The sequence below is a fragment of the Acipenser ruthenus genome, chromosome 1 (assembly GCF_902713425.1).
Source record: "Acipenser ruthenus chromosome 1, fAciRut3.2 maternal haplotype, whole genome shotgun sequence".
NCBI lineage: Eukaryota > Metazoa > Chordata > Actinopteri > Acipenseriformes > Acipenseridae > Acipenser > Acipenser ruthenus.
Window position 1 is genome coordinate 61,505,909 of NC_081189.1, and position 12,861 is coordinate 61,518,769.

At 38.3% G+C, this 12,861-nt stretch overlaps 1 protein-coding gene and 1 long non-coding RNA gene across 3 annotated transcripts in view; one reads left to right on the forward strand and one right to left on the reverse strand.

Moving 5' to 3' along the window:
* Nucleotides 1–9,730, reverse strand: part of LOC117420397 (myotubularin-related protein 7-like) — a 32,959-nt gene extending 23,229 nt beyond the window's left edge. The window contains exons 1-3 of one of the 2 annotated variants that reach the window (XM_059026988.1): nt 9,668–9,730; nt 1,634–1,756; nt 1,070–1,232 (exon numbers count right to left, since the gene is read on the reverse strand). In XM_059026988.1, the coding sequence (XP_058882971.1) occupies nt 1,070–1,088 (19 nt within the window). In that variant the 5' untranslated portion in view covers nt 1,089–1,232; nt 1,634–1,756; nt 9,668–9,730. Of the gene's footprint in view, nt 1–1,069; nt 1,233–1,633; nt 1,757–2,784; nt 3,020–9,667 lie in introns of those variants that run through there. The other variant, XM_034033817.3, reaches the window with a different exon arrangement.
* On the forward strand, nt 7,083–10,127 carry LOC131737510 (uncharacterized). Its single transcript, XR_009329158.1, has 3 exons — nt 7,083–7,976; nt 8,638–8,726; nt 9,931–10,127. It is a non-coding gene; the product is annotated as an uncharacterized LOC131737510 (long non-coding RNA).
* Nucleotides 10,128–12,861: the final 2,734 nt, after the last annotated feature.

Sequence of the window (12,861 nt, forward strand, 5' to 3'; positions counted from 1 at the left end):
ATAAATAGGCCTAAACACGACAGAGGTCCTAGATGCTTATTCAGGAAAGGTGCTACACTGATTGGCTGAACATCTTTTTCACTTTGGTCTTTTTCTTGTGCTCCTGTATTGAATTATCTGCTGCTCAATATATCTAAATTAAATATCACAGTAAGTTAGAAATCATCCTGTTTGTTGGCTGAAGACCAGCTTGTGTGCCCAATTTAAATCATAGCCCAAGATAAAAAGGGGTGAAAAACACAGTACAAGGAGGCAGTGTGGTCCAGTGGTTAAAGTCCTGGGTTTGTAACTAGAAGGTCACCGGTTCAAATCCCACCTCTGCCACTGACTCACTGTGTGACCCTGAGCAAGTCACTTAACCTCCTTGTGCTCCATCCTGCGGATGAGATGTTAATACTGTAAGTGACTCTGCATATAATGCACAGTTCACAGCCTACCTCTGTAAAGCGCTTTGTGATGGTGGGCACTATATAAAAATATATATACACACACATTACATACCTCAGATTTTATTGACACTGCACTTGTATTATTAAAAAGGAAATGACTTGGGTCCCCGAGTGGCTCACTTGGTAAAAGCATAGCCGTAGGGTGCGTGATACAGCACAGGTTCGCGTCCTGGCTGTGCCGAGTCGTCAGTCTTCACTGGGGACTCCGAAGGGAGCGTTACATTGGCTCTGGCGCTCCTGTGGGTTAGGGAGGCAAAACGGGTAGGGACTGTTTCTCCTCATTGGTCTACTGCGAACCCTACTGACCAGGCACCCACTGAGCTCAGCGCAGACACCTGCAGGGCTGGCCTTTGTCCTCCAGAGGCCGGTAGCTCGCTGACATCCGCTCTCAAGAAAAGAGAAAGCTGGCTTGTTTGTGAGATCGGTAGACACCTACTGAACCTTTGGATCTCCTGAGCTGTGTGAGGAATTGCTGAGGTGAGGAGAAAAAATAATTTGACATTCCAAATTGGGGAGAAAATCGGGGGTAAAATAATTGAGCTAAATAAATAACATTTTAAAAAAAAGGAAATTACTTAAGATGCCAAGAATCATGTACCAGTAAGTTGACTAGTTTGTACCTGGACGTGACAGGCGCATTAATGAGATGTAAACATCATGGCAGTCCCTTTCCTGCAGGATGATAAACTGAATAACTTGGTAGTTCTTACAGCGAATGAGAAGAGGGCAACCTGTTGCTGAAGTTGATTGCTTTTCTACAGAACATATCTGGCTGTGAAGAATCTGAAAGCAGAGAACATTTTCAATTACATGAGCTTCTATTTACTAAGGAATCAACCGCATTAAAAAAAACAACTAGTGCAGTTTTCATTCTATCCTCTTAAAAAAAAGTTAAATGCTTCTTAAATGTTCTATTTTGGTAGACATACTGGTCTTAATTCATAGTTTTAAATGTGCTGAATCATAATATAAAAGGGTAACATTATGTTGAGATCAGATATCTCTGTGATGTTTCCATATGCCTGGTTTATTGAATGGTCCACTTTACACAAATGCAAATCACTTAAGATACACATAAAAGGCTACTACTAACTAAATAACTGAATGCATTTTTTGAAGAAAAGAACATGTCAAATGCTGAAACCTCTAGTAAGCGTCTGCAAGAAATCAGCTCTGTTACCTACCCAGGTTTCTTTGCGCGTTTCAGACACATTTTCTACAAAGATGACATGTGTGGCAGTCAGGTACAAAGTTCCAACTGGTGCTTTCCTGGAAGAAACCCTGTCCAGCAGACGAACATTCTCAACCTGGCAGAAACAATAAATAAAAACAAACTTTTTAACAGGCTTAGTGACATAGCGGGTTCTGAGCGAATCCTCATCAGCACACAGGTTTTCCAAATACAGAGATGTTTGGAATCCTAAATCCTCTTTTTAATTTAACTGCTCCTGTAAGAAAGTTCTTTCTTGCAAGGTTTTTCTTTTTCAACTGTTTTTGTTGTTGTTTTTGGTGGGGGCATAATTTGTTCCCATCTTTAATGTAAACAAAATGTTGACCGTCCACATCACAAATTAATGTTTTTTGTTCAGTTCCTAATAGTATGCGTGCCAAAATTAAAACACACTCCCTATTCTTATTTTCTTTGCAAAAAAGGGCAATAATTGCACTTACACCATTATCCAGCAGCATATGATCCCTAACATACTTGTATTCTCACATGCCTAATAATAGTACAATTACCTGCACTGATATTACAGGTGTAATAATAGTACAATTACCTGTACTGATATTACAGGTGTAATAATGAGCTACACAGCCAGTTCTCCATCCTGAAAAAAAACTGAGATTACAGTTTATCTGAACGAGGCCTTATGCAAGACAGAATTGCACAACTGGGTCTAGCCCTTGGGGGTCAAAGCAATATCATCAGTACACCTCCTTCTTTCTACGTGGATAGTAGTGTGTGCAGTTAAAAATTGTAAGACAAAACGCAATTAGAAGCCCACACACCTGAATACATAACCAACGCTTGTATCTTAAACATCCAAGTGAAACACAGTACTCTATTTATGATGTACTACAAAACATTTAAAAAATAATTCTGTAATCAGCCCGTCACAATTACTGTACATTAACAAATGTATGTATTTATCTATCTGTTAAAAACGGTCTTACAGTCAAAACACAACATTAAATATGCATTTAACATTGTTTTTTAAAAAAGAAAGAAAAAACATGTATTAACAACATTACATATCAGAAATTACACCACTGTCAGTGCCACTAATCTAAAATTGCATTACTCATCACCACTGCAGAAAGCCTTTCACCGTACCTTTGGCGTTCTGATGTACTCCATCACTACAGTTTTGTAAACCAGTTATTCCTATTGATGATGTACAGTATAGCATCGGATTTACGATGCATTAATGTGGAAAATGCAACACTTAGGCATGAAAGACGTTAAAGCCTACAACGCATCATCTATGTTTTGTCTGTGCCTATGAATAAAACCTCCCCTGTATTTCAGCCTTGGCCCCCCCTCCTGCGGTTTGAGATTTACCCATCAGCCTCTGGGACGAAAAGGCAGTACCTACGGGGTCCTAAAGTCTGTAAAATATATACCCTATTTGTGGGATGATACTTTTCATTGCTGTTTATTACTTTACAATTAGGTAAGTGTATGAAAATCTGCATTTTAAATTATTGATTTATAAACTGCAGATTTTAAAACTAGTAACAGTAGCTACGTTTCTGCAACAATTCCAACATTTTGCTACAAAATACAGTACTTTGTAACATGCTTCACAGTTATATAAATCTTATTTTATTCTAGATTAAATTAAACAAAAGGCCGTAAAATCAAATATAAATATAATACACCACAGTTTTCGTAATAGGCTACACTGATACGTACTAGTAGGCTATTATCTTTTTTTTAATTAAAAACGTGTCGTTCTTTATTGAAATTAATTTTCAGCTTCCATAAAGCTTTGTTGTGTAGTTCATTCAATCAAACCAAGTAGGAATTTGCTTGCAGACGTTTTAAGTAAGCTTATTTGTGTATAAAAAAAACGACAATAGTGGCATCTTACTTCAAAGACACTTACCTCAAATCGTAAGTTAATTAAAATATTTGCTTATACAGCTGCACGGATCCTGTTAGAACAGAGTTCCGTTTACAACGTATTAGGCATCTGCAACCATAGCCGTCCAGGTAGGTGCTGCGATGTCAACACGAAATGTGCTCCATGTAAAAGCGGACTGAATTGGCTAGCACTGCTTCTAAAACACAGAGTAACTATGAGGCACACAGAGAGAAATCCGTGTGCTGACTGTCCCTTACGAGTGCTTTTTACTGCATATAATTCATTATATCTTAATATTTTGCCAGAAGACATGCGTTTGTTTTTTGTTTTGTCTCAAAGAATAGATGTAAAGAAATGTTTCAAAGCTATAAAATTGAAAGGTCACCATATTACTTTTTTTCTGTATGCCATAGAAGGCTAAATAAAGCAGACAAATGTGAATCTTTTTTAATGCAAAAACCAATGAGATATGCCTTTGCTAAAGTTCACAAAACAAAATTCAATGTACAGTCATCTTTTTCAGACAAAAAAATGGTTAAGAACAAATATGTAAATAGATATTGGTCTTGTTAAAATGCATTACCCTGAAATTTGACTTTTGACCTTTTCTGATCTCAGAATGTATATAAAATGACCCAATCTTAATTAATTGTTAGTAATTTACTTTACACATCTTAAATAATAAATAGTGAGAAAACAAACAAAAAAATCTATCTGTTAGTTATTTTTAAACCCTTTCCTTAGCCCTACCTTAACTCTCAGTTAGTGGTGCGCAGCAGTAGGAGCCATCTATTCGGGTGATGATATAATGTTTTTGAAAGCTATAGGAAAGCACACTGCTGATCAAAAGGTTAACAAGCTGACTTCTGGTCTGGTTGAAGAATCAACAACAAGTGGGACACAATCATGAAGTGGAACGAAATTTATTGGATATTTCAAACTTTTTTAACAAATAAAAAACTGAAAAATTGGGCGTGCAAAATTATTCAGCCCCCTTAAGTTAATACTTTGTAGCGCCACCTTTTGCTGCGATTACAGCTGTAAGTCGCTTGGGGTATGTCTCTATCAGTTTTGCACATTGAGAGACTGAAATTTTTGCCAATTCCTCCTTGCAAAACAGCTCGAGCTCAGTGAGGTTGGATGGAGAGCATTTGTGAACAGCAGTTTTCAGTTCTTTCCACAGATTCTCGATTGGATTCAGGTCTGGACTTTGACTTGGCCATTCTAACACCTGGATATGTTTATTTGTGAACCATTCCATTGTAGATTTTGCTTTATGTTTTGGATCATTGTCTTGTTGGAAGACAAATCTCCGTCCCAGTCTCAGGTCTTTTGCAGACTCCATCAGGTTTTCTTCCAGAATGGTCCTGTATTTGGCTCCATCCATCTTCCCATCAATTTTAACCATCTTCCCTGTCCCTGCTGAAGAAAAGCAGGCCCAAACCATGATGCTGCCACCACCATGTTTGACAGTGGGGATGGTGTGTTCAGGGTGATGAGCTGTGTTGCTTTTACGCCAAACATAACGTTTTGCATTGTTGCCAAAAAGTTCGATTTTGGTTTCATCTGACCAGAGCACCTTCTTCCACATGTTTGGTGTGTCTCCCAGGTGGCTTGTGGCAAACTGTAAACGACACTTTTTATGGATATCTTTAAGAAATGGCTTTCTTCTTGCCACTCTTCCATAAAGGCCAGATTTGTGCAGTATACGACTGATTGTTGTCCTATGGACAGAGTCTCCCACCTCAGCTGTAGATCTCTGCAGTTCATCCAGAGTGATCATGGGCCTCTTGGCTGCATCTCTGATCAGTCTTCTCCTTGTATGAGCTGAAAGTTTAGAGGGACGGCCAGGTCTTGGTAGATTTGCAGTGGTCTGATACTCCTTCCATTTCAATATTATCGCTTGCACAGTGCTCCTTGGGATGTTTAAAGCTTGGGAAATCTTTTTGTATCCAAATCCGGCTTTAAACTTCTCCACAACAGTATCTCGGACCTGCCTGGTGTGTTCCTTGTTCTTCATGATGCTCTCTGCGCTTTAAACGGACCTCTGAGACTATCACAGTGCAGGTGCATTTATACGGAGACTTGATTACACACAGGTGGATTCTATTTATCATCATTAGTCATTTAGGTCAACATTGGATCATTCAGAGATCCTCACTGAACTTCTGGAGAGAGTTTGCTGCACTGAAAGTAAAGGGGCTGAATAATTTTGCACGCCCAATTTTTCAGTTTTTTATTTGTTAAAAAAGTTTGAAATATCCAATAAATTTCGTTCCACTTCATGATTGTGTCCCACTTGTTGTTGATTCTTCACAAAAAATTACAGTTTCATATCTTTATGTTTGAAGCCTGAAATGTGGCAAAAGGTCGCAAAGATCAAGGGGGCCGAATACTTTCGCAAGGCACTGTATATATATATATAGATCAAATAAAATAATTTTGCTAGATTTGTTGGTTAAAGTCAAACACAACAACTCAGGCATATTATTAATGATGACCTAAATACTATACTGCAATGTATTTTGTAACGGGGGGGGGGGGGGGGGGGTGATCTGTGCTGTCTGTCTGGCACATGCGTGGTTCTCCAGGAAGAGGGCAGCAGCTCGTAAGATCCGCCTGTCAGTCGTGACGATGACACAGAGAGGTGGGGAAGAGAGTGTGTTGGCTTTCTCTCTCTCTGAGTGGCTGAGAGGCGGGCCTTGGGGGATTGCTCGGCCCATAAGTACTGCGCTTGGTTATGCATTCGGGTGGCCATGTTTGGAAATATACAGTGACGCTGGCAGAAGACAGTGTAAACAAGGACCAGGCAAGCCCGGGTGAGGGAGACAGCCTGCCTTAAAATAATTTAAAAAGTAAAATAAATAATTACGTACCCGAGGGAACGTGTGGTTGTACGGGGAACTCGGGCCACCCCAGTGTATAAAAATAGCTGAACGTAGGTCGGAGGCCCGTACTAACCGGCTTAGCGGCACTTTTTGTTTTGTAGTTTTATTACTGTGTTTTTTTCCCTTTTTCGTTCGCCTTTTGTTTTCATTATTATTTTGAGCACCTGCGTGTGCGCTACGACCTGCCAACCTTTTTACCAATGCTGGTATTAGGTTGTGCTCTGGAGTAGTACCACAGTGCCACCTTGTGGCAAAAACAAATCAGTGCACCTGAGCGGCATTACAAATAAAGTTCTGTCTCCTCTGTGTCAGTGAATTGCCCACCACCCTTCCACATATTTATACTGTGATATGGTAAATTGTTAATTTCTGTGATAACTACCTTGGCTTTAACATATATATATATATATATATATATATATATATATATATATATATATATATATATATAATATAAATGACTTACCTTAAATTTAAAATTATACTCTACTGGCCGCCTTCTGGCTTCAGGCTTGCGGAAATTGAGTAGCAACTGCAGGGAGGCATGGTCCGTGCACTCGAATCTCCAGCCATAAAGGTACGGTCGGAAATGCTATACAGCCTGTACCACAGCCAGGGGCCGGTTGTACTAACGAGATCAAAAAATAGGATCGGATCCGGGATCACTGGAGCCGGATCATGAAAAGGTGTTTTACTACACATATCTGGATCAAGCTCCACTGATCCGCAATATTGATCTGATCCTGATCCGATCCGATCCTGAGAGGCATGCACCGTAACTAGGGAAACTGACCAATGAGAAGCAAACTCAATGTGTGGCGCTTACTTAAAACTTACTTAAAATTTAAATAATATTTTAGGGAATCCCTACATATTATACAAGGACTAAAAGCTTATGATGTCAGCTATCCAAGTATGGTCCTTATTAAAGAAATCCCCCCATATAAACAAACAATGCACTGAATAACTTGGTGGACTGTCACCCGAAAGACAGCCCCTGTGTAGCTGATTTCTTTATGTGTTATTAATAACTAAACTAAATTATTACAATATATATTTTTATTTGTTTTTAGTGTTGGACAGAAAAACAGTAGTCTGAGGTCAAAATAAAACAAAAAAATATGAAGCAGAGATGTAAAGTCCAGTGTTTAAGTAAACCTTGCTTTAGAATTGGTTACCTGTTTGCCACATAGACATTTGTCTGTTTAGCAACTATGCTTATTTGTGTCTCAGACTGTTTTTAAGCAAGCCCCAGACCCACTTGCCCTGAGAATTAGTTGTGAATTTCACAATAACCACATTGCATGTGCATACAGAGAAGAAGGGTGTAATGTCCCACTTTCAAATAATATTGTTTCCATTTAACATTTTACAAAAATTCCCAAGGCAATGTATTTATTATTTTATTTATTTCAAGCAAAAGAAAGAATAGGTTTCATGAGGATGACTGGTGGAGGCCCACCGTCTCAAGATGCAAAGGGGGTGTCACAAAGACGGCCGGAGTGGGTGGCGTCAGACCAGAGCCAGGAAATAAATAAACAAAACAAGAGGTAGAGTTTGGTGGAGCTGAGCGAATGCTTTCGCTCAGCATTTAATAAATAAACAGAACAGAAAATATAAGGTTTTAAACACAAAACAGGACACGGCACTTGAGGCCAATATAAATAGACGAACAAAAACGGACTAACACTACAAAAGGTGCACGGACAGACACACAAGCAAACACGGTGAGTCTATAAACACTTATTTTGCTTTTCTTTCTCCTTCTCTCTCACCCGTTCTCCACTCTCTAACACCCAAATCCTGAGTGAAAGAAATGTGCATCTATATATACTGTTGTGCTGGGTTCAATTACTAATTAATTATTCACTTGAATCCCAGCACGTGAATTAATTCTGTGCAACCCCGTGCTCACATACTGTACTTTAAATGCACGTGAAGTGATAGTGCAATCCCGTGCCTAAATATAATTATACAATTTAAATACTCGTGCTGCAGACACCCATTTATATCCCGTGTACCAATGACTATACACCAACATTAACACACGCACGCAACATACAACACAAAACACACACAGGGGCGGGGCACATTGCCACAGGGGGCCATCGCAAAGATTCCCTACGTGTGCTATTTAAATTAATGAATTTGACATGTTCTCTTTTTACATGACAGAAAATAATTAGTACCTTTGTTTTTAATATCACACAGATGAAAAGGTGGACCAAGCTCCTGTCTTCAAGCCCCCTGCTCAGCCTGCCTCACTTAAACAGGCTGTGAAATGCCCACCTTCAAGTGAGGTGGGCTGCAAGAAAAGGAGAGCCGAGCTGGCCATTGAGATCATGGAGTTAACAAAAAAAAAAAAAAAAAAAAAAATAGAAATAGAAAAATTAAATCTAGAAATTAAACTTAAGAGAAAAGACTTATTGTAAATATGAATTGAGATTTTTATTTTGTTTTTACCAATTTATTTGTAAAATTCTGTTTTGATCTTGCTGTATTTAAAGTAAAGTTATTATTGTTACCTTTAAAAATAACAAATAAATGTTTGAAAGACTACACAAAATGGAATTACTTTGCTTTATTTCATAAATTTATGTAAATTAAGAAAATAATTATTTACTTTTACAAACTTTCTTTTATTGATAAATAACAATCAAGCTGAAACAGACAGAACATTCAGAAATTTAGGCAGAGAAATAATTGTTGACAACCACGTTTCGGACCAGCTGCCCTGCTCGTAGGTGATCTTTTATTTGCTCCACTTTATAGTGACTGTTTCATCAACAGGAAAAAAATCCCTGACAGCTCTACAAATGTTATGCAGAACTACTCAAGCTACAGTTACATTTGCAGCTCTCTGTGGTGACAGGCAAAGCTCGCCATGAAGAGCTACAAACTGCCTCTTCAAAATTCCAAAAGTATGTTCTATGCGAACACTGGCTTTGCTGTGGGCCCCATTATATCTGAAACAGATCAGATGTATTAACAGTGGTTAACAATTATTTCTCTACATATTTTTATGATGTATATTATTTTTTGATGAGGTATAATATTAATGGACAGATTTTAATATTAACGAGGATTCATGAAACTAAAATATAATCTAACATTTATTTTCTTTGGATATTGATTTTAAATTCATAATTAATTTGGGTTATACAATCTAAAAAAACGGTTTTATTAAACTACTCTACTCTGACTGGGGACAATAAAAGCAAAACACCTGCAGAATATTTACCTCTCCTGGGCAGGTGTTTGTGGATGAAGAAAAGGAGTCAGCAAATATTTCCTGAGCCCAGAGCCTCTATCATCCAGCAGATATCCAATGTTTGTGTCTATATACAGGGCAATTGAGAAACTGTTAATGTATCTGTATCTTCTACACACAGACCTACACCGTAATTTATAGAGATTGTATTGACTTTGATTTAATACAAATTTACTAACAATTCTATAACTTGGGACTAAACTGTTTTTCTCTTTTCCCCTTCACTGCCTCAGGTTCTGCTAGATGCACTACAGGAAGGAAGCCAAGTATGTAGCTATAATGATAGATTAAACAGCCAATGTTGGAAATGCAGCTCAGCTGTCTTGTGTTTTCAGGTACTAGTATGTGACTGACAGTGGCCCGAAAGAACATTTGTTTTGTGAAAATGTGTTACATTTACTAAATTAAAATAATAATAAAAATGCTTTTAAAAGACCAAACTCCCATTGGGCTTTTTTTTTCTTTTTAGATTATTTTTTAGTATTACTATGCAGGACAGCCACTATAATATTGTTAGCTTTATTAAATGTACCAATTAATCAACTAATGCCCATAAAATTAACCAATCAGAGTTTAATCAATTGACAGTCCTAATTAACCGATCAAAGATTTTAATTGATTGCCCTAATTTATATATATATTATGTAAAACAATCGCCCTCACCACAGTTCATTGCCCCTTTAAAAACACTGACCCAACACACAGAAATTGATTTTTGAAGCGCGGTTGCGCTATTTAATGAAACACAAAAACAAAAATAAACAAAACAAACACCTAGCTCTCTTTGAGCAATAACTAAACAGAACCTAAACTAAAACAGGACAGCTAAGCTTTTACCTATACAAAAACAAAACAGCACACACAAAAAAGGCTTCACACTACCTTTTCTTTTAATTACAGCTGTACCCACACACCAGCACAGCCAGGCTTCTACCCTCTTCAGCAGCTGCCCAGAGCAGAGTGACTGCTCTCCTTAAATACCCTGCACCTGGCTCCAAATTTCAATAGTAGCCAGGTGCAGGTAATGATTAAGCAATAAAACAATTAAACAAAACAATTAACAAAACAATAAAACAAGACAAATGTGCATTCCGCACATGTTTTTTCTGCAGAGAGGTTTTAACCCCCTCCCTGCCATCTCACAATATATATATATATATATACACACACAGTACTGTGCAAAAGTTTTAGGCAGGTGTAAAAAAATGCTGTAAAGTAAGAATGCTTTCAAAAATAGACATGTTAATAGTTTATATTTATCAATTAACAAAATGCAAAGTGAGTGAACAGAAGAAAAATCTACATCAAATCAATATTTGGTGTGACCACCCTTTGCCTTCAAAACAGCATCAATTCTTCTAGGTACACTTGCACACAGTTTTTGAAGGAACTCGGCAGGTAGGTTAGCCCAAACATCTTGGAGAACTAACCACAGTTCTTCTGTGGATTTAGGCAGCCTCAGTTGCTTCTCTCTCTTCATGTAATCCCAGACAGACTCGATGATATTGAGATCAGGGCTCTGTGGGGGCCATACCATCACTTCCAGGACTCCTTGTTCTTCTTTACGCTGAAGATAGTTCTTAATGACTTTCGCTGTATGTTTGGGGTCGTTGTCATGCTGCAGAATAAATTTGGGGCCAATCAGATGCCTCCCTGATGGTATTGCATGATGGATAAGTATCTGCCTGTACTTCTCAGCATTGAGGAGACCATTAATTCTGACCAAATCCCCAACTCCATTTGCAGAAATGCAGCCCCAAACTTGCAAGGAACCTCCACCATGCTTCACTGTTGCCGGCAGACACTCATTCGTGTACCGCTGTTCAGCCCTTCGGCGAACAAACTGCCTTCTGCTACAGCCAAATATTTCACATTTTGACTCATCAGTCTAGAGCACCTGCTGCCATTTTTCTGCACCCCAGTTCCTGTGTTTTCGTGCATAGTTGAGTCGCTTGGCCTTGTTTCCACGTCGGAGGTATGGCTTTTTGGCCACAAGTCTTCCATGAAGGCCACTTCTGACCAGACTTCTCCGGACAGTAGATGGGTGTACCAGGGTCCCACTGTTTTCTGCCAATTCTGAGCTGATGGCACTGCTGGACATCTTCCGATTGCGAAGGGAAGTAAGCATGATGTGTCTTTCATCTGCTGCAGTAAGTTTCCTTGGCCGACCACTGCGTCTACGGTCCTCAACGTTGCCCGTTTCTTTGTGCTTCTTCAAAAGAGCTTGGACAGCACATCTGGAAACCCCTGTCTGCCTGGGAGAGACCTTGCTGATGCAGTATAACTACCTTGTGTCTTGTTGCTGTGCTCAGTCTTGCCATGGTGAATGACTTTTGACAGTAAACTGTCTTCAGCAACCTCACCTTGTTAGCTGAGTTTGGCTGTTCCTCACCCAGTTTTATTCCTCCTACACAGCTGTTTCTGTTTCAGTTAATGATTGTGTTTCAACCTACATATTGAATTGATGATCATTAGCACCTGTTTGGTATAATTGTTTAATCATACACCTGTATGCCTACAAAATCCCTGACTTTGTGCAAGTGTACCTAGAACAACTGATGCTGTTTTGAAGGCAAAGGGTGGTCACACCAAATATGGATTTGATTTAGATTTTTCTTCTGTTCACTCACTTTGCATTTAGTTAATTGATAAATATAATCTATTAACATGTCTATTTTTGAAAGCATTCTTACTTTACAGCATTTTTTCACACCTGCCTAAAACTTTTGCACAGTACTGTATATATATTAGGCATTTCGTGAGGCAGACATACTCCGACACATTCAGCTTTGTTCCATATCTGTTCTAGCATCATTTCTTCAGATAATCAAGTTCCAAGCAGTAGTTAGATCATATGTAATGAACTATAACATTAATATTATGGTCAAATATATATATAAAAAAATTATCGCTATACAGACAGTACAGACCATCGTCAATCGAAGCTATGTTTATTGTATTTTACCAGTAATGCATGTACAGTTGTGTAATTTACCCGTATACAGTGAATTAGCAGTACAGCTATGGCAAAAAGGTTTTCATCTCCCTATATAATTAAACAATTTTGCTTCATTGTCGAACAAAGCCTGCTGAATAATGTTACACTAACATATTGAATTACAATCATACCGCTTTGTATTTTTCCATACTTAACGAAAAACGGA